The sequence below is a fragment of the Berghia stephanieae genome, chromosome 5 (genome assembly GCF_034508935.2).
Source record: "Berghia stephanieae isolate SIO BIC M18660-M18661 chromosome 5, UCSD_Bste_1.3, whole genome shotgun sequence".
Classification (NCBI taxonomy): Eukaryota; Metazoa; Mollusca; class Gastropoda; order Nudibranchia; family Aeolidiidae; genus Berghia; species Berghia stephanieae.
Window position 1 is genome coordinate 36,712,311 of NC_088364.1, and position 22,592 is coordinate 36,734,902.

At 35.1% G+C, this 22,592-nt stretch overlaps 2 protein-coding genes across 8 annotated transcripts in view; both read left to right on the forward strand.

Moving 5' to 3' along the window:
- LOC144972845 (dynein beta chain, ciliary-like) overlaps window positions 1-4,417 on the forward strand; it is a 137,355-nt gene extending 132,938 nt beyond the window's left edge. For both annotated transcript variants that reach the window (XM_078914556.1, XM_078914555.1), the window contains exons 76-79: window positions 1,082-1,197; window positions 1,898-2,036; window positions 2,474-2,674; window positions 4,184-4,417. In XM_078914556.1, coding sequence (XP_078770682.1) covers window positions 1,082-1,197; window positions 1,898-2,036; window positions 2,474-2,674; window positions 4,184-4,345 — 618 coding nt within the window. In that variant the 3' untranslated portion in view covers window positions 4,346-4,417. The remainder of the gene's footprint in view (window positions 1-1,081; window positions 1,198-1,897; window positions 2,037-2,473; window positions 2,675-4,183) is intronic.
- A 6,633-nt stretch (window positions 4,418-11,050) lies between these two features.
- Window positions 11,051-22,592, forward strand: part of LOC144972846 (ADP-ribosylhydrolase ARH1-like) — a 33,482-nt gene continuing 21,940 nt past the window's right edge. The window contains exons 1-3 of one of the 6 annotated variants that reach the window (XM_078914560.1): window positions 11,051-11,207; window positions 19,285-19,479; window positions 21,320-21,373. In XM_078914560.1, coding sequence (XP_078770686.1) covers window positions 19,323-19,479; window positions 21,320-21,373 — 211 coding nt within the window. In that variant the 5' untranslated portion in view covers window positions 11,051-11,207; window positions 19,285-19,322. The other 5 variants (XM_078914561.1, XM_078914558.1, XM_078914557.1 and 2 more) reach the window with 5 other exon arrangements.

Genomic DNA, 22,592 nt, shown 5'->3' on the forward strand with positions numbered 1-22,592 from the left:
AGGAAATGTCAATGCTGAAAGTTACCTCAATGAGATCTTACAAACTCACGTCATTCCTATAATGGAGCAACATGATGAAATTAATGTCTCTCAACAAGACAACACCAGGCCCCATGTGGCAAAGATCATGCATTTCTCTAGAAGAACAGAATGTGTATGTTCTCCCTTGGCCAGCCAATTCTCGTGACCTTTCCCCAATCAAGCACTTGTCGGGCTGTGCTGATCTTTGCGTTCGAGACAGTAATGCCAATAACATTGTCGCCCTTTATAAAAATGTTGATGGAGGGATGGAACAACATTCCTCTAAGGAGGATATGATATTATATCCACTCCATGAGGAATATGATACAGTTTGTCATAACGGCTAATGGTAGACATACCCACTACGGAATGCAGAAACATTTTGGTAAAGAGTAGGAAATCAGTGAGCTCTTTCCAATTAATAATAGCAACTGTTATTGGAAAATATTTTATACTTGTATATGTCTGTATTTACAAAGAAATGAACTGTTGCTCAGCGATAAAAATTTCTTGATTTTTCATTTTTGTCAAAAAGTTTTAAAATTTCAAATAGTGATGCTTTATTTCTTTTGCTAAGTTGCAATATTTATGATTTTTAGTTCAGATATTCCATTTTTTCTATGTAAATATAAGGTATATGTTTTTAATTAACATTTTTTAAAAGCGCAATGGAAAATCAGATTGAAATAAAAATTACACATAAAATTACTTTCATAGCAAATTTTGAAGTTATGCGCCTGTCATGTTCTTTTTATATTTTCTCATTTTTATTCCATTGTCCTATTTCGTTTCAAAAGATTATTACCCAGAAAATGTTCATAAAAAAAAAGAAGAAAGACATGGAGACAGAATTTGTATCATATCTTTGATCTCATGCTATGTTAAATAGCAAGGATCTGGGCTGAAATCAATAAAAAATATTCTTTGAATAATCACTTACCCTAAATTTTCTTTTTTCAAATGCAACAGATGATACAAGTTTTCCTTTTATGTAAAAAGTTCCAGAGATGAAGACAAAAATTTAGCTTTCTTGTGGTAAGTTATCAAACTTTCTTTTCAGGGAGAATTGACAATCACAAGTGCCATGGAGGATCTCAGCAATGCCCTTTTTATGAACACAGTTCCAGAGAGGTGGGAGAAAAAGGCATACCCTTCGTTATTCATGTTGGCGCAATGGTGAGAATAACATTAGAACTTATTAAATAGAGTTTAGTTAATCATTTCGTGTTTGTTTGTTTGTTTGTTTGTTTGTTTGTTTTTTTTTTTGTTTTTTTTTTTGGGGGGGGGGGGGGTTGGGGTTCTTTTTTGTGCTTTGATTTTTGTCATGTTTTATTTATATATTATTTTTTGGGGGAGCAAAGAGAGATGGGGGGGGGGGGGCGCACTATTTTTAAATAGATTTTATATTCGAATTTTTAGATAAATGTATTAACCCTTGGTTTGCTCTATAAAACCGGTATTAGATATTGGATTGTGTACACAAAAGGAATTGAACGGGTAATTTTACAAATTAGGACAATGTTTTTTTTAATGTTACTCTTTCTTAACATACTGAATGATCTTTAATAGCTTCACACACTACATACAGTAACAATTATGAATTGCATTGAACATTAAAGAGTTGGTGTTCAACTTCATTATTCGTTTCTCTTTTCCTCGCTCATTTCAATGATGCAATAATAATGTCATAACATGTTACATACATCTCACAGGAAGGTAAATGTTTGCTATGGTTATAACAGGATCTTCCTCTTTAATTCATAGAGATTCATATACTTTGATTTAACCTGAATTACCTCTATAATATTATATTCATATACCATTTGCTCTTAAATTATCTATTTATCATATATATATTAATTAAACATAATTCCAGGTATAGCGATATGCTTCACAGAGCACGAGAACTGGATGCTTGGGTGGCTGATTTTGCAATGCCATCTTGTGCATGGCTTGGCGGATTTTTCAACCCTCAAAGTTTCCTCACTGCCATCATGCAGCAAATGGCTAGGAAGGTATCCACTCATATGACTTTTAAAGTTAATTTCACTGTTAAGTAAATACCAAAACTTTATATCTGCAATACTGGAAACTCCTTTCAGTAATAGCAATTATCTTCTTATTTCATCGGTCATATTAAATGTCATGTAAATCGAATTAGGTGATAATTTGATGCGAATTTATTTATGACAACCATGATGAGGAATTCAACATCCATGAAACAAATTATAAGAAATCTGCATTTTGTCTGCCTGCATTTTATTCCAGTGATATTAAATTATTGGCATCACTATCACAGTTTAGAAGAATAAGAAATTCATAAAAATGAAAACAATCCACATTATTATAATTCATTTCTAGGATTTTGTCATGCTCAATTATTTCAAAGTGCTTCATTATCCTTTACATTAAAGAATTTTTAAATTTTATTTCGTATCAATCTGAAAATCAGAATGAATGGCCATTGGATCGAATGTGCCTGCAGTGTGATGTTACCAAAAAGAGTAAGGAGGAAATGACATCAGCCCCGAGGGAAGGCGCATACATTCATGGTCTGTACATGGAGGGAGCCAGGTGGGATTTACAAACAGGATTCATGGCTGAGTCATTTCTGAAAGAGCTTGCTCCGAAAATGCCAGTCATATACCTCAAGGTAAAATATAACACATTCAGATAGTGCACTTTCAAAGTATTGGCATGCTCAATGTGTTCACAATGCATTTTTATTCTTTCCGTTGGAATCAACTTTTGGTTTCATACAATACAACTCACTTGCTACACCTTCTTTTTATCCTGGTACTCGTAAATATTCATCAATGTCAATAGGCAGGAAATTTTTCAAAACTGAGGTAAGAGCAAAACAATGCTCAGAATAATTAACAGTAGATATTATCTTAGAAATGCTTTGTTTACATAATCTTAAACACATCCCATAGGCATTAACTTTACTTTTCGACCTCCCTATAAAGTGAGCACATTTTCACAACAATGAAAGCATTTTGGTCTGGAAAAGTGTGTATGAAACAGTGCCAGACAAAGTAGAGAGAAAAATACAAGAATAAACCATCCCCAAAAAATCAGCCGGCCTCGACTGGCAATTGAACCGCAGACCTCCTGTTTGCCAGTCAGCAGACATACTACCATCATACCACAAAGGTTACCCGATTTAATGACTTTATTCTTCACAAGTGTAAGCGTTTCTGCTTTGGATCCTCACTGCATCACAAAACACAATCAATGTAATTCGATTCAGGCATGAAAGCATAGCTGGTTATAGTACAGAAAGGGTGCCCAAAATGCAACTATCGCACTGCATGAAATGTACATTACTTTCCGTATGCCTGCTAAGGAAATAGATAAGGGACGAGGAAAGTCAATGCTCATGACGAATATGTGGAATGATGCAAAATATTTGTTGACAAAAGACTTTTATGTAGAGCATCATAATACTTTTAAGTGGTCTTTTTATAAAACAAAGTCATTGTGTCTTTAACCTTTGCATGAGATTAATTTTTATGCTTTTTTCTCCCCCCCCCCCCCCCCCCCCCCACCGCCACACACACACACACACACACACACACACACACACACACATACATGCACTAAAAATGCACAAATTCAACAGTTTATTGCCCATTTTTAATGCTATGAGATTGAACCTTTTAACAACATGATATAGGAAAAAGATATTGGTTGAAGGGTAAGAAAAGTAAATATATACAAAATGCTTCAAACAGTTGAGCCTACCAACTGCTGCCTGAGCTAATCTGTGTTTTCCAATGGTGTTGTTTGGTTTCGTTTGTTTTTTGTTTTTTGTTTTTCTATTTTCTTTTGTATGTGTGTTTTTCTTGTATTTTTATTATTTGTTGATGGCTTTTGTTTTAGTGGTAGTGAAATGGGTTTTTTGCTTTTTGTTTTTTTTCTTTAATATTAGTTTCTTAATTTTTTTAAAGGGGAAATGAGAGAGGGCATACTATAGTTTTTTCTCTTGTTCTTTAATATAATATCTGCTTTATATGCTTTGTTTTTCACAGTACCAAGTATCAATTTTAAAGATTTTTATCCATTCATTTTTCCTTTTTCAAATTCTAATATAAGTATGAAAACAATGTCTTTTATATAACAATTCTTTAACAGTCAGATTTATTATATTGCATTCTAGGCTATCCCCGTGGATCGCATGGATCAACGTCTTGTGTATGAATGTCCCGTTTACAAGACCAAATTGAGAGGACCCACATTTGTATGGACTTTCCGACTGAAGACTAAATGGGAGCCCTCAAAATGGATACTTGGTGGTGTTGCACTCCTGCTACAAGTTTAGTTTTCTTTGACATATAATGCAATTGTACAATTGACATGCGTGTGGGTGTGAGGTGGGGGGGGGGGGGGGTTCTCTTCTCATTTTTAAAAAAGAGGCGTTTTTATATAAACTAGAAATTGCAGTTTTACAATATACGATAATGATTATGACTTATTCAAAAGATCATCAACAATGATGATGATGATGATGATGATGATGATGATGATGATGATGATGATGATGATGATGATGATGATGATGATGGTGATGATGATGATGATGAGAACAAGGAGGATAAAAATATTTTCTAAATGACATAAATTAATTCACATCGCCAAAGATGTTTGTATTTGTAAACCATTTCTCTCTCTCTCTCTCTCTCTCTCTCTCTCTCTCTCTCTCTCTCTCTCTCTCTCTCTCTCTCTCTCTCTCTCTCTCTCTCTCTCTCTCTCTCTCTCTGGCGATAAAATATGCATTAACATTGATTTTGAGTCACTGTTTGTCCTACTTTGATTATTTTGATTAGAACAATATGATTCCAGAACAAAGATAATTCAATAATATACCTTTGTTTGTTTTTGTTGTTTTTTAAAAAATCTATTTAGTTAATGCACCTCATCAAGTTTGAAAATTTAGGTGTTCCAAGTTAATAGTTTGCATGGAACAGTTAGATTTCAAGCAAAGCTGTGTTACAAAAATAATAAATATTTTGCATTTACATTTTTTCATTGTTATAAGAGCCCTTTACTTGTTTCATTTGCAATAAACGCCTTTTATTGAATACATAATTCACAATCACACTAGTAATTGCCTTGGCTTTTCCTGATAATCCTTTGTTTTGTATTTGGATCAAATGTTTTAACTATTGAAGAACTAACAATTATCTTGGTGTGATCTTTTGACCTCTCATGGTGGGCAGAGAGGACAGTGTTGCTGTGTCTTCTCTTCCCCTATATTCCCTTTCTGTCACTTTGGGATTACTTGGTTTTGTCTTGGCCCAGGTCAAAGTCATTGGATGAGAGTGAAATAGACAAATGTAGCTATGGTATTGGTTTTGGGAGATGATACTATTTTCCCTTGAAACTCATCTCCTGTTTATATATATATTATATTATATATATATATATATTATATATATATATATATATATATATATATATATATATATAATATATATATATATATATATATATATATATATAAATAATATATATATATATATCCTATTCTGTTCTTGTGCTTGGATGAGGCGTGTAGGTGATATCAAAGTACACTAATAGTTTGTTCTTGGAGTCACTTCTATTTCCCATTTGAGTCAGTCCCTTTATCTTACTTTCCTATGTGCTTTTAATTGTAAATCTACACCTTTTTTTTTTTTTTACTATCCCATTGTCTTCCTTTTTACTGGCGCTGAAATGATCAGGAGGGAACTCTCCTCTCATCGCACAGCACCTCACATTGTAATCTTTTACACGCAAAATGTATTATTTCAGATTATGATAATAGATGAACATTGACAGTCGTTGGCAATGGAATTTGTGTGAACTCTGTAAATATTCCATAGCCAGACCAAACTTTCGTAACTGAATTCAAAGACCAGAAATAAATATTTTATAGTTCTTTAGTTTTCGGGAAGACCCAATTTTACTATGTCTTAAAAGCAAAACAAAAGAATAAATAAATAAATGAGTTAATATTCATCATGTGCATACATCCAGTATTACTACAAAGATTCTGACCCGACATGATCTCTCTCTCTCTCTCTCTCTCTCTCTCTCTCTCTCTCTCTCTCTCTCTCTCTCTCTCTCTCTCTCTCTCTCTCTCTCTCTCTCTCTCTCTCTCTCGAATGTCTCGGCGAAACATTGGGCCGTAAGCTATGAGACCCAGCCATCACATATTTGTTGAGGTTAAATATTTTGACGTTGGTTACGTTTTCACCTGTTGGTGTAAATAAAAATAAATCTGCATGATAAATAACATGGTGAGGTCGTAAGAGGAGTATAATAAAAATATTCTTAAACTTAAAATTTCAAACTTGTTCCCTACGTGTGCTTCAAAGGTCCCACAGCAGTATTGGGAACTTATTCGAAACTCTAACTGTAGTAATTTAAGAAGACTATAGTACTAGGGGCCGATTGCTGCAAGGTCTATGGTCATCATAGAAAACTGCTGTATTGGATCATTCAACCAGCACAAATATTTTTACACTCAATGTTTTTAAACGTAAATCATTGAACTTTGTGCACTCCACGATAATTAATATGAAACTTTCCAATAGATTTATTGGAAAGCGCGGATAAAATCCAAAACGTGTGAACAATGATTGATCCATTCCAGAGGTTTCTTCTTCCATACGCACTTCAACAAAATACCCGTTGGAAGTCTCAGATTTGGGACTTTTTGACATGTTTCTGTTCAGCTTGATCGGTATTTCAACCAAATGTTTTCTAAGATGCAGTGTTGCACACGTGTCTCGCCTATGACGAAGGCCCCCTGGGTGCTCCTATCGTCTCAATCATCTGCCTTTCTAAAGATAAAGGTTCTCATTACTTTAAAAATCCAACAAAAATAATCACAGCAATCCAAAGTCATGGTTTGACCGTGTAAATGTCAGTACTGAAAGGCTATTATTCCCACATTCAAATCAGAAGTTTCCTGGTGAAACTGTTTCTGTTTTGATTATGGGAAGATTAGTTGTTACACTAACAGTGTTTATCCATGCTGTGCCTGTGTGTGTGTGTGAGAGAGAGAGAGAGAGAGAGAGAGAGAGAGAGAGAGAGAGAGAGAGAGAGAGAGAGAGTATACCTACTCACCTTACCTCATTCTCCTGACCGAGGTGGTCGTAGAGGAGTCACGAGAGAAGACTTTGCAGTAAGGGACCTCCATCCAGGTCTGCTCTCAGCTTTCCTCATTAGTGTTGGGCTGTCCACCCTTGTCCATCCTTATACATTATCCATCCAGTACTTTGCCGTCCTCTCTTTCTGTCTCCCTCCGGTGCCCTTGGCATAATGGGGTTTGTTTTTTGGGGTTTTTTTTCTTGTTTTTCTTTTTTTTTTTGCCAGTGTCTCATGGGACCAACTATAGACAGGGGGATTCCAGTGGTGCTATTATATAGATAAATTCTGTAAACCTCTTCATTCGACGTCCAGATGATGCCCAAAATGCAGCTATAGCATTTGTTTTCGAATTATTATATCCTTTTTAGGATGTCTGAGGTTAATGTCCAACTTTCACAACCGTATTAGATGATTGAAATAACATGTGCTTAGTGTAATTTTAGTTTGGAACCGAGTGTCATGCTCTTGCTTTTCCATATCTTATCCAGACTTGCGGTTGTTTGCAGATATTATATTATATCGACAAATAATATCAGAGAAAGACGGAGTCAATCTACAACAGAACCTTGCAAACCTACAAGAATGGGAAAGCGAGCGGAAAATGGAGTTCCATCCCATAACAATGTCAATTCATCCGAATAACCAACAAAAAGAGGATAATGCACTGCCATATTCCATAATCAATGCGCACAAACAGCCATTCTTCCTTAGTACCAGAACCCTGAAAATGTCAGAGCAACCAATAACTCGAAAATACTCGATTTTTAAAAAACGCGACCAGTTTAAAACCAATAAATAGATAGCATATCAATGCCACCCAACCACACGTCGTCGCGCCAATCTTCATCATATGAAGCTGCAACTATTTTGGACTGGATGTATTGGATTGGGTTGCCATTGCTATCCTGTTTTTAATTTCGGTTGTTCATCGGTCATCTTTGGTGTGTTAACACACCCACACACACACACACACACACACACACACACACACACACACACACATCTTTAAAACATGGCGAACTTGTGTGTTTGTATAGCGTTAGTGCTCAGTATTGGTTTGGCGCCGTACACGTGCCTATTGTTCTCCCTCGTGGATCTCCTACCTAGCCGTTGGTGGGGGAGCCTGAGGAATATCAGGGGTAAAGGAGTATTTACCGTCACGAGACCATCCCGGATGTCGGGCCTATAGCGGGCGCCTTGAACGACCCGCCCTGATATGTGACAAATGGAAATCCAACCCGGTGCCGAATAGCCTCGGCCATCCCGGGCTCCACACTACTCTATTTTCTAATGATTTCATGCCCAATATTCAGATTCATCAATGGCGAGCGGCCGGCAGCCTGACCAAATACTACCGCGTTCGTGTCGCCAGGGTCGTCAGCACGATCGAGAAATAAGCGAGCGTCCCATTGCATCTTCAATTGGAAAATACGATATCAGGGATACGATACCTGACGCACATATTGTCCCTCAATATCGAGATCCAGAGTATCAAAAAATGAGCTTTTGTCAAAGCTATTGGCCGCCCATAGCGTTGATATCCTCTTATTACAGGAGACCCATCTTTATTCAGGCAAGCAATCTTCTCGATTCCGGATCCCAGGTTATACGGTGGTCCAGCGAGAGGACACTTCGAGGCTCAAAGGAGGGGTTAGCGTTTACGCTAAAGAGCATTCGAAGGTAAGGGTCATTGAGAACGCAACGGGGTGAATAGAATTTCCGTTTAGGTATGTGGCCTGTATTTTCACAACATTTTCAAACCACCCAGAGCGACTGCACCATCCTTCCATCTGTCTGGGAGACTTTAATAGTCACCACCACGAATGGGGCTACCGAGACTGCAATGAGGCAGGTGGACTATTCTACTCATGGATGGACTGTAACGATCTACACCTAGTGTACGATCCTACAGTCAAGGGTACCTTCAGGGGCACCCGCCATAAGATCTCACCCTCGTCACGAAGGGAGAGAACGGAGAACCGCTGCAGATGAAGCGGACAGTCCTCGGCGACTTCCCGCATAGCCAGCACAGACCAGTTCTTGTCACAGCGTCGGTGACAATTTCTAGGGTGCAGTCTCTCCCACTTTGCAAGTGGAACTTCAGGAAGGCTAACTGGGAGGAATTCGGTTCCTGTATCGAGCAGGTCTGCCCTGCTATTCTTCCCAAGTCCCAGAACATTACCAGATTTAACAGACTGCTGGCGAAGTGCGCTCACCGCTCCATTCCACGGGGCAAACAGTCATTTAAAAACTCTGCTGGACGAAAGAGTCGGAAAAGCTGTACCGGCAGACCCAGTCCCAGGACGTAGCCGATAGACCACTCTGGCCGTGAAAGGCTCGACTTTACACAATCTAGCCGCCACGCTAGGCGACTGATAAAGAAATTTGATCCGGACCGGAAATTCGCGAAGGCTGCATCAGAATGTGAGGCAGACACAATTGCCAGGAACATAAAGAACCGTAGCAAACCGGTCCTGAATCAGTCTTTCGAGCACGGTGTCTGCAAGGCAAGGCAGCAGCCATAGATGGCATAGCCTATATCCCGATATGGTGATGCATATGGGCCCCAAGGCACGGGCCTGGCTGGCATAGGCAATGTCGACGTCCTTGCAAAAGGAAATCTTCCACAAGTATGGAATCACGCTAAGATAGTTGCCATCCTGAATCCAGGAAAACCGGCGAAGGAGGCCGACAGTTACAGACCCATATCACTTCTGAGTTGCTTGTACAAACTTTTGGAGAGTCTGGACGCTGCCCTGCCAACCGAGCAGACGGCCTTCAGGGAAGAGAGGTGGACGACGGAACAGGTCATAGCCCTCACAGAGCATATCGAGGCAGGGTCGAGAGGAAACAACAAACTAGTGCTGTATTTATAGACCTGTCGGCGGAGTACGATACAGTCTGGAGCGAAGAATCAATACTTAAACTTGCAGAGATCATAACGTGCAAAGAGACCTTGAAGCTGTTCTCTTCAATCTTAGGGGAAAGACAATTCCACGTTGCGGTGGGAGATACTACGAGTAAAGTTAGGGAACTGAAGAATGTGGTTCTCAGAGATCTGTTCTGGCGCTAATGTTGTTTAATGTCTACATTAGCGACATGCCGAACACTTCCTCTCTGAGGCTGGGATACGAGGACCAGAGTACTCGTTACTCAAAGTGGACATCACCACAATCAAAGCCTACTTCGACAAGTGGTACCTGAAGATGAATACTTCGAAAGTCGTGGCCACTGCATTCCACCTATGACACTAGACCGCAGCATTACTTATCGGGTGCATTTCAAAGGAGTTGCCCGGAATATAGAGAAACGCAGCAGTCTTCTGAAGAAGCTGACAGGATCAGCTTGGGGTGCTAACATTATCATATTGAGATGTTAATGGGTGCTAATCAAGAGCTCCCGAGGACTTCCACCACGGCACTATGCTATTCCACCACGGAGTATTGCGCTACAGTGTGGGTTAGAGGTAAGAGCGTTGAGAAGGTAGATGTGAAATTTTGCAAGTCCATGCAAAGAGTGTCGGGAACGCTGGCAACAACGCCTAGAGAATGGGACCCGATAATGGCAGCAATCATCATCATCATCATCCGCATCATCATCATCATCATCATCATCATCATCATCATCATCATCATCATCATCATCATCATCATCTTCATTATTATTATTATTATTATTATTATTATTATTATTATTATTATTATTATTATTATTATTATTATTATTATTATTATTATTATTATTATTATTATTATTAATGATGATGATGATGATGATGATGATGATGATGATGATGTATGATGATAATGATGATGATGAGGATGATGATGATAGTGAAAGTTGTGTCTGATGAATAAGGATTATTTTTAGAAATTGTAAACTAGTTCCTGCTTAATCAGCCAAACTATTGTGGACATTATTCTAGGACGGTCCTATTATCTGTCAAGTTATTTTCATAAAAGAGGAAGGGTTTGAGTGCGAAACAATAACAATCTGAAAATCTATCTATCTTTTTGGGAAGAAAAGCAATTTTTTCACTGTGACAAGTAAGTAGGTATCGGGAATCTCCGGATATCACCAAGCCAATGAGCCAAGCCATCTACTTTCGGTTGTACAAACGGATAAGGCAAAGGGAAAACATTGATAAACCCTTTTCCTGATCTCCCGTTCTTGGTAAAAGATAAATGCCAACCAATTTTATAAGATTAGAATGCAACTATTTAAACATCATTTATCATTAGAGGAGTTTTTAGTCATGGGGCCAATAATTATTAAGGAAGTGGTTATTCAGTATCTGATACTGAATAGAGCAGTAAAGTTAGGTGCCCCTAACGTAAACAATAACAAGTTGCTAGTGATTTCCGTTAGGGACCGGAACAATTTACGCACAATATAGGTCTCCCAATTTTGTAGTTTGAGTTGTAGGCAATACACTTTCAGTATTGAAAATATGTTTACATAAAATCTAACAGTTGCAGAAATAATAATATAAGGCTAAATTATTATGAAAATCAGGCTCCGAATAATTCTCGTTTTGTTCACACCAGCGCAATAATTTGCTCTGGTCTAAAAATAGATAGACTGTAACTTTTGATAAATTTTAGAAAATTTTACCTTTTGTTCCATAAAATATCCATATCTAGACATTATTTGATGCATGATCGAGTATTTATGAATATGCGTTTCTTTTGCCACCTAACAGCCAAATTTTAAAGGTTATTTTTTTCTATTATTTACATTGGAACGTGAGCTGTCAAGACAGGAACATGTGGTTTGCCACGTGCTTCTCGACCTTTGTTTACGTTTGGGGCACCTTCCTTTACTCTTCTATAGTGCTTTGCCACTATTCAGTATCCACAAGGAACTCTTTTTTATAGAGAGAGTGAAAAGTGCGACAATCTCGGTTGAACTGCTGACCTACTTCCAGATTGAACACGTGCAGCAACTGACAGCCCGATTCAAAGTTGTAAAAATATTTTGATCGTAATTTTTTAATTTCTGCTATGGTGCAATTAACATAGTTCAAAATATCAAAGTAAGAGTGGCATTCAAATACATTTTAAAATATCTACATAGACATGATTAAATGTCACTTAATGTTTAGTGACACCATGGCTTGGTGGATATAAGCTGTTTGACTCTGAGCTTAAGGTTCGAGAGTTCAAATCCCGGCAGGGATAACTTTTTTTTTTTTCCCCAATATTTTAAAAATTCCTTCTGTCTATTGATATTTTTAAAACTTTTGTTTTAATAATTTTATTTGCCTGTAATATGCTTTAATGTTGATATTATACTATTGTTATTTTGTTATTATTATTATTATTATTATTATTATTATTATTATTATTATTATTATTATTATTATTATTATTATTATTATTATTTATACTTACTTACTATTATTATTATTATTATTATTATTATTATTATTATTGTTGTTGTTGTAATCGTCATCATCATCATTATTATGATTATTATTTTTTTTTAATCAAGTAGTTCGAGTAATTTAATCAGTTATCGATTTATTACGAATATCTTTTATGTGTTATAATCTCGTTGTTTTTCATTGATGTGCTCTTCTATTGTTTATTGTTTTTTTAAGTCTTGCTTTTTTTTGTTTGTCTCATTTGTTGTTGTTGTTGTTGTTGTGTTGTTGTTGTTGTTTGTTTGTTTGTTTGTTTGTTTGGTCATCTAAGACAAACCCGATTCATTATAAATATGTGGCCAGACTTTCTGCCATTATTAATTGAGCGATGTACTTCCGTGAATTAATTGCCGTATTATATTAAAATTTACGTGATTATAATAATAATAATAATAATAATAATAATAATAATAATAATAATAATAATAATAATAATAGATAATGATAATAATAATAATAATAATAATAATAATAATATAATATAATAATAAAAAATAATAATAATAATAATAATAATAATAAAAATAATAATAATAATAAAATATTAATAATAATAATAATAATAATAATAATAATAATAATAATAATAATATAATAATAATGATTTAAATAGATATACTGAATATTAGACTACAATTGACATCTATTTTCTGAATACAGGTGGTATTTTTAGGGGTGTTTCTTTTTTTACGAAACCTGCCAAAACACGCCGAACCCCGACAAAGTTATGGGAAGTAGGTAGCAGTGGGGAGTGAACCTGGGACTCAGGGAAGTGTACACCATTGGGGAGTGAACCTGGGACTGGGTTTCGTAAAAAAAAAAGCAATTACTTTTTTATGAAACCCGACAATATCCCACAAAGTTATGGAAAGAAAGTAGGCAACAGTGGGGGAGTGAACCCGAGACTCAGGGAAGTGTAGACTATTGGGGAGTAAACCTAAGTCTATGGTTTTTCGGTGGGTTTTGTAAAAAAGTAATTGCTTCATTCTCGTCTGGTATCCAACTCCCATAGTCCGGCTTCATTTCCCACTAGTATCTATCTTCCATAGTCCCAGGTTCATTTCCACTGATATCCTCTTCTCACAGTCCCAGGTTCACTCCCAACCGGTGTGCACTTCCCTGAATCCCGGTTCATTGCCCAATAGTGCCCCCTTCCCATAACTTTTGACAATTTCAGTAGGTTTCGAAATAAAAGTACATTCTGAGCTCACTGTCCACTGGTATCAGCCTCTCGCAGTCCCAGGTTCAATCCTCATCGGTGTCCAAATCTCAGATTCAATCCCCACTGCTGCCTACTTCCCATAACTTTGTCGGGTTGTGGCGTGTTTCGTAAAAAGTAATTCCCCCTCCCCGTTGGTATTGCTTTTTTACAAAATCCAGAGTCCCAGGTTCAGTCCCCACAAGTGTACTTCCCTGAATCGCAAGATCACCCCCCACTGTTGTCTACTTCAATAACTTTGTCGGATATTGCCAGGTTTCGTTGGATTTCGTAAAAAAGTAATTGCTTTTATATGAAACTCGCTGAAAACAACCAAAAACCATAGTCTCAGGTTCACTCCCCACTGGTGTACACTTCCCTAAGTCTCAGGTTCACTCCCCACTGTTGCCTACTTCCCACAACTTTGTCGGATATTGCCGGGTTTCATAAAAAAGTAATTGCTTTTATGTGAAACTCGCTGAAACCCGCCGAAAACCATAGTCTCAAGTTCACTCCCCACTGGTGTACACTTCCCTGAGTCTCAGGTTCACTCCCCACTGTTGCCTACTTCCCACAACTGTGTCGGATATTGCCTGGTTTCGTAAAAAAAGTAATTGCTTTTATGTGAAACTCCTTGAAACCCGCCGAAAACCAAAGTCTCAGGTTTACTCCCCACTGGTGTACACTTCCCTGAGTCTCAGGTTCACTCCCCACTGTTGCCTACTTCCCATAACTTTGTCGGATATTGCCGGGTTTCGTAAAAAAGTGAATGCTTTTATGTGAAACTCGCTGAAACTCGCCGAAAACCATAGTCTCAGGTTCACTCCCTACTGGTGTACACTTCCCTTAGTCTCAGGTTCACTCCCCATTATTTGCCTACTTTCCATAACTTTGCCCCATTTTGTTGGGATTTGGTGCATTTTGTAAACAAAAAGTAATTGCTTTTTTTTTCAAAACCCGCCGAAACCCAGTCCCAGGTTCACTCCCCACTAGTGTACACTTCCCCGAATCTCGGGTTCACTCCCCAACACTGTTGCCTACTACCCATAACTTTCTCGGATATTGCCAGGTTTCGTCGGGTTTCGTAAAAAATTAATTGCTGTTATATGAAACTAGCTGAAGCCCGCCGAAAACCATAGTCTCAGGTTCACTCCCCACTGGTGTACACTTCATTGAGTCCCAGGTTCACTCCCCACGCTTTGCCTACTTTCCACAACTTTGCCGCATATTGTCGGGTTTCGTAAAAATGTAATTCCCCCCCCCCATATTGTTATTTTTTTTTACAAAACCCAGAGTCCCAGGTTCACTCCCCACTGGTGTACACTTCCCTGAATCTCAGGTTCATCCTCTCCCCCCCCCCCCCCCTACACACACACACACACACACACACACACACACACACACGCTGCTGCCTACCTCTCATAACTTTGTCGGATATTGCCAGGTGTCGTCGTGTTTCGTAAAAAAGTAATTGCTTTTTATTTGGAAACCCGCCGAAACCCAGTCCCAGGTTCACTCCCCACTGGTGTACACTTCTCTGAGTCCCATATTCACTCCCACAGCTGCCCTCTTCCCATAAATTTGTCAGGTTTCGGAAAAAAAAAACACCGTATTATAGTGCAAAACCACTATTCAGTGTCAGATACTGAATAGTACAAAACCACTATTCAGTATCAGATACTGAATAGTGCAAAACCACTATTCAGTATCAGATACTGAATAGTGCTAGCCAATTATTAAACCACTACGAATTTTTTTTGGGATCGTGGATAGCTCATACGGCGGTAGAGTCACGCTCTCACCACCGGCCAGGCGGAGTTGTACCAATAAGGTCGCGGGTTCAAACCCCCATCACTGCCGCGGAAATGTTTTATTCTCTATTGCCTTCTGGCACTTTTCTACTCACTTCATCTCTTGTTATAAACAACTATTCGGACTCGAGTCTGAATAGTCTTCCGTGGCTATTCGGACTCAGTCTGAATAGTTTCCCTTGGCAGTATTGATTTTGTTGGGTTAAAAAAAATATTTAATTATTGATAGATGTCTAAGCCTACATTAAATTAAGGCAAATCAAAATTAGGATTTTAGTAAATATCAATATAGGTGAACCCGCTTTATTTGACGAGAAAGACAAAATCATGGATCACTTGGACGTCCAGATAGAAATTAAAAAGAACATAGTTTAAAACTCTTCTAAAGTAACAAAAACCAATCAAAGTGATATAAATGAAAATATTTTCAAACATTAAAACACGATGTCCAAATAAAATTATGACAAAAATAATTATTCTGATAGTGTGAGACAGGCAAATTAAAAAGAAAAGAGTTAAAACTCTTCAAAAGTAACAAAAGTCAGTCAAAGTAACTGTGATATAAATGAAAAGCTTTTCTAACAACATAACAGGATATCCAAATAAAATCAGGACAAAAATATTTATTATGATAGTGTGAGACAGGCAACAATCCTTCTACAATCCAAAATAGGGTATGTGTAAAGTGATTTGTATATATTGAGTATTATAAATTTGTGTAAATAATTTAAGATCAGTAATAAAAACATTTTAATTGAATAAATTGCGATTTATATGGTTTTTGTATAAAAGATAAAATTTATATAAGCTTAAAAATAAGGTCTATTCTTTAAAATTATTTCTACTTTAAAATCCTGTTTTATGATAAATTATCTTATAAATTAAATTAAATTATATAAATTTTATAAATTAGTAGTGTAAATAAGTCTAGTTCTGTGCTAAATATATATATATAAATTGTGAAACGAATATATGGCTATTATGTATGTTCATTATGTTGAAATTAAATTATCAATATTATTTCATTAAAAATTTTTATTTTACTTTAAGATAAGAGTGTTTACTATTGCACAACAAAAGCGAGTGAGAAACAAATATATAGTCAACAATTTAGAATTCCAATTAGGATTTGTTATAAATTCGATTGCCATAAGGTAAAAATGATTTCCATGTCTTTCACTTTTTGTTTGTGCCGAGATCAGGCAACCACTCTTATCCAATCTCAAGATAGAGTTATTTAAGGGATGTTCGCCATCTTCAAGAATTGTACAGAATTTTCTAAAGATAGATTTTTCTACTAGCTCATTGAAATCTCCAATGTCATTTGTTGATTTCTGGGCCCTCATTATTAGTCTGTTTAACTCTTTTTTACTCACTGCAAGGCAATGACCTCCCCAAGCCACAATGCAAAATGTGATAACACTTTCCATGTTTGACCTGTAGAATAAAGTACAAAGAGTTTTATCTATTTTGAATTGCCTCAATTTGAAAAGAAAATACAAACGTTTGTTGACTTTTGTTTTTCTATTTTTGTCATGTTCAGTCAGTCCACAGCAACTTGTCATCAATTGTCACACCCAGATGTTTATAGGAATGAACCTGATCTACTGACTGGTCCCTTAACCTGAGTGGTTCAATCGGTTCCCTTACTTTCCTAAAGTCAAGTGGTTCAGTCGGTTCCCTTACTTTCCTAAAGTCAATAACTAGCTCATTTGTCTTACTTACATTAAGCTCAAGGTGGTTATTATCACACAAAGAGCTAAGCTATCTATTTTCAGTTTTATTTTGTATGCCTCCTCATTGCCATTAGCGATAAGACCTTGAAGTGCGGTGTCATCAGCAAATTTAATGAAAGGCACGCTTGGATCTTGACTCCAACAGTCGTTTGTGTGTACTGTGAAAAGTATCGGGGATAAGACGCGGCCCTGAGGGGCTCTAGGGTTAGTTGTCTTCTTTGTGGACCTATTGTCACCAACCTGGACGTATTGCACCCTGTCAGTCAAAAATTCAAGAATCCAAGCAATAATACGATTACACATATCAAAGGTACCCATTTTTTTGTAAAAGTAACTCAGATTGCATCTTATTAAAGGCAGAGGAAAAATCTGCGAAAAGTAATCTACAATAGCTCCTGGTGTGATCAAGGTGCTTGTAGATGTTTTTGAGAAACAACAAAATAGCATCTGCTATGCTTCTTCTGGGCTGATAGACAAATTGGTGACTGTCAGCATGTGGCACAAATTGATTTCTTAATCTAGAGAGGATGAGTCGCTCAAGTGTTTTCATGACAATTGAAGTCAGTGCAACTGGTCTCAAGTTGTTCATTGAGTTTATTTCATCTTTTTTGGAAACAGGTTTAATTTCAGAAGTTTTCCAAATGTGGGGGATAGAGGTACAATGGATAGACATGTTGAAGGTTTAAATGTAAACCGAACACAATTGTTATGCACACTCTGAGAATTTTTTCTTTCATGCCGTCAGGACTGGCTGCTTTTCTTTCGCTCAATTTCGAGAATGCGACTTAAGTTTCATGCTCACTGACTTTAACAATTTCGGCATTATCTAAAGCACACTAGTCTGTATTTCTCTAATTCAATCATGGAAATGTTTTCTACATTATCAAATCCACAGTAAAATTCTTTTAATTTGTCAAGTTCAAAATTAAACGCTGTGATCAGACATGAAAATTTATCTCCCCTGACTCTTCTTCTGTATTTGAGACCAAGTAGATCAAGGAATGCTTAACACATGTTCTCAAGTCCTGGAAGTAGTTTTGTTGCTAATCTTTGAATATTTTCAAGACTTATCGACTTTCCTACATATTGGTTACCAACCGTTGTTCCCATGCCTACTCAAGAATAGGTCTAAGAATTTTTAACAACAAAAACAATACATTTATCCAAATAAGTAAGACTTTTGTATATAATTCCTGACATGCGATTGGATTTAAATATACAATCATTAATATGCACATACAAGTTCAACTGCAGGTCAAAAACAACACATAAACTCCTCTTTATTGGGCAAAGAGTTTGAATTAGAATTAGAGTTCTAAGTGTAATAGATATGATATGGATTTTTCTTCCTGACATGCAACATCTGGCACTTTTTATTAATTGTTACCTCCTTGACCATTCAAAAAGAAAATTAATATCATCTTGAGTCATACATACCATATACAAACAATCTACATTTCTATATAATAAAGTAACGTTCAACTGACCAGCTTCGCCCATAGTAGAGACAGTCTCACAACCAATTAGTGTTGGAAGCGCCATTGGCTCAAAAATAACAATATGATAATAGTAATAATAATAATAATAATAATAATAATAATAATAATAATAATAAAAAATATAATAATAATAATAAAAAATAATAATAATAATAAATAATAATAATAATAATAATAATAATAATAATAATAATTATATAAGTATAGATGATGATATGATAATGAATAATAATAATTTATAATAAATTAAAAACAATAAAATAAAATAATAAAAATAATATTAATAAGTAATTAATGAGGATAGAGAATGATATGTGATGATGATGATGATGATGATGATGATGATGATGTAGATGATGATAATTTTAAAAAATTAAAATATAGAAATGAAAAGAGAAGAAAAAATATTGTAAGTAGTAATTTATTCATTAATTTTTATTTCTTTTGTTCTTAGAATTGGTATCCAGTGTTGTAATTCAACAAGGAGAGAGCATGGGATTGAAAGACAGATACATCCAAGGAATGGTGTTGAGTGGAGTGGGTGATGCCTTGGCATATAAAAATGGCGAATGGGAATTCAATCACAGTGGTCAGACTATTTACAAAGAGCTACAGAAACTTGGAGGATTGAATGAAGTAAAAGTCAAATGTGAGAAGATATTTCGTTTTATTTCATTATTCTGTTTAAATTATTCTTTTGCCATTCTTTGTCTGTAGATTAATTATGGCACCAAAATAGAAAATCCCTTTTATTTTTCATTAATTTTGTACTCATTTCTTTATTTACTTCTTTCTTTCTTTATTTATTTATTTTGGAGACTTTTTCATTTTAAATTGCAAGATGATATTTTTCCATGACATCAGCAGCTTATCAATGGCACTGGTTCTCTGAAATGATGGTGTTTTATTTAAAAGTAGTTCATCTAAAAATAAGGCATATAATAATGATAATTAAAAGATATATTGATTAATTTTTTAAAATGATAATAAAAGTAAGTTTTTAGAATAAGTATATAATAATTAATAATAATAATAATAAGATGATATAATAATGTAGTAATAAGTTATTATATAATAAAATAATAATATAATAATAATAATAATAATAATAATAATAATGATAATAATAATATAATATTATGTGGTATAATAATAAAAATTATATAGTGGAAGATAATTATAACAATATAATAAGTATTTTGTGTGTCCTCCTTAAACTTGATGCAGGAAAATCAGATACCTTCGCATGGACAAGGTGAATCATTCAATAAACTCTGAAATTATCACAGATATCTTGGAGCTGATTTAAATCATCTCTGCTTTGGTGCAGACCAAAATAATGTATTTCATTCTTCATAATATTCCACATGTATTCAATTGAATTTTTATGTCAGAACTGACTGATGACCTCATCCTTGCCTAAAATGACTGTTCTCTTAAAAAGCCCTGCATAACTCGAGCCAAATACAACATTTTCCCTCAAACAATATGTGAATAGAACAAACTACCACATGACAAAATAGACATCACAGACCCAACGTCATTTTAACACATTTTCCACAAATACAAGAACACCGGGGGGGATTAAATGATTTGAGTGACAGGATTAGTGTGATGTGATAGATAACATTTATGTGCATAAGATTTGTGGTGATGGGCACAATGTGCCTTTTGCATCTTATGGACTTGAACTTGAACTTGATTTAAAGAAATAAAATTAAATTGCTACAAAGCCTTGGCTAGACCTAGATTAGAATATCACAGTTCTGTCTGGGACCCTCACCGCAAATCAGAAATCCAAGAAATTGAATGAATTGCATACAAAGTATGTTAGCTAAATTTATTAATCAAACAACAAAGAAAAATTTGATTTAGATCTGAATCATTAGTACAGAGAAGAAAGTGCAATAAAGTTTGGAAAGGCCCGTGTGACCAAGTAAAATTACATGTCAGTGATATTCAATAAAATAAAAGGACGTCATCAAAGTTTATGGTTCCCCACTCAAGAGTAGATGCTCATTTGTACTCTTTCATACAGTCAACTTCAATAAAAGAACAATAAAAAAGTCTGCGAAGTCTTAGAAATATTGAAGTTACATACTAACAAGGAAGAAGAAGAAAAAGTATATTTTGTTCTTGCATCTGGATGAGACTGTTTAGGTCATTTCAGACGGATAGATTTCTCTTCATGTCTGCTTATGTTAATGGACCTTATAAAGTACAATTAAAATGTAGATCTACAATTTGGTTTTTATTAAATGACATAAAAGTGTCATAATAACAAGAGGAAATAATCTTTAACATTTTCTTGTTTTTGTTTTTTACAAGTTAGTTCAAATATGCATATTAAGTTGAGTCTACTTATTACTTTTTCTTATAGAAAGTCACCATTCACAGGACTCTCTGATGCTTTTCTTTAAGTATTATTTTTTTCCACCAATTAATGTGATTTAACTTAGATTGATTCTTATATTTTTTTCATGTGATAGTACCAAAATGGATGGTTAGTGATGACACAGTGATGCATTTGGCCACGGGAGAAGGTTAGTTTGAAGATATTGATTCTGTGTTTAAAATGTCCGAAAATAAAATCTTCTTTTGGGTTTTCTTAAGTAACAAACTGACATTTTCAAATTTTACTGAAAATTTATGCCATGCTTTATCTGAATGAAGTATTATTTTATCGAAGATTTTACTCATGTTCGTAAAGAACTGACAAGCTTATGGTCATAAGATGAATTTATAATTGCTGTAACTACTTCTATATACACTTCTTCTACTACTATTACTATTACTTCGACTACCACTACAACTATTATTATTACTACTACTACTACTACTACTACTACTACTACTACTACTACTACTACTACACTATACACTACACATACTACTACTACTACTACTACTACTACTACTACTACTACTACGTTAACACACTACTACTCTACTATACTACCATTACTAATGCTACAACTGCTACTTCTACTAACTACTAAAACTTCTTCAAATATTGCTGCTATCACCATCACCACAAATTGTTATCATCATCATCATCATCATCATCATCATCATCATCATTATCATTATTAATATTATTACTATATATAATAATAATAATTATATATTATTATTTATTATATTATTATTATTATTATTATTATTATTATTATTATTATTATTATTATTATTATTATTATTATTATTATTTATTATTATTATTATTATTTTATTATTATTATTTTATTTTTATATATTTTATTATTATTATTATTATAATTATTATTATTATTATTATAATTTTATAATCTTGATAAATACATATTTTTTATATTTTATAAATCTCTTATCATATTCCATATATATAATATTGCATCTGGAGCCCATTAGATAATAGACAATCTATTAGTATTGAAAGTGTGCAGAGCACATTGTCCAAATTGCGATACTTTAATACCGCGGCCTCCCCACAGCCCTACCGCGGTTAAGCGATGCCAGATGTGCCAGGTGATGACTCACCCAGTTTCGGCGAGAAAACGAACGGCGCGCTTGCTGGACATGCATGTTATAGTAATTGTATGCAATCAACAGTTGGGCATTCCCATTAAATCAAAACATGCCATTGAAAGCATGTAGGGTGGAAACTGTTAGTAATGATGTATGGTTTATGACATTACAAGTTTCATTAGTCTATGAATGATGGAATGATAGTTAGAACGAAACAAATGTTGGTCATTTTTTAAACTGATTATCATTAACACT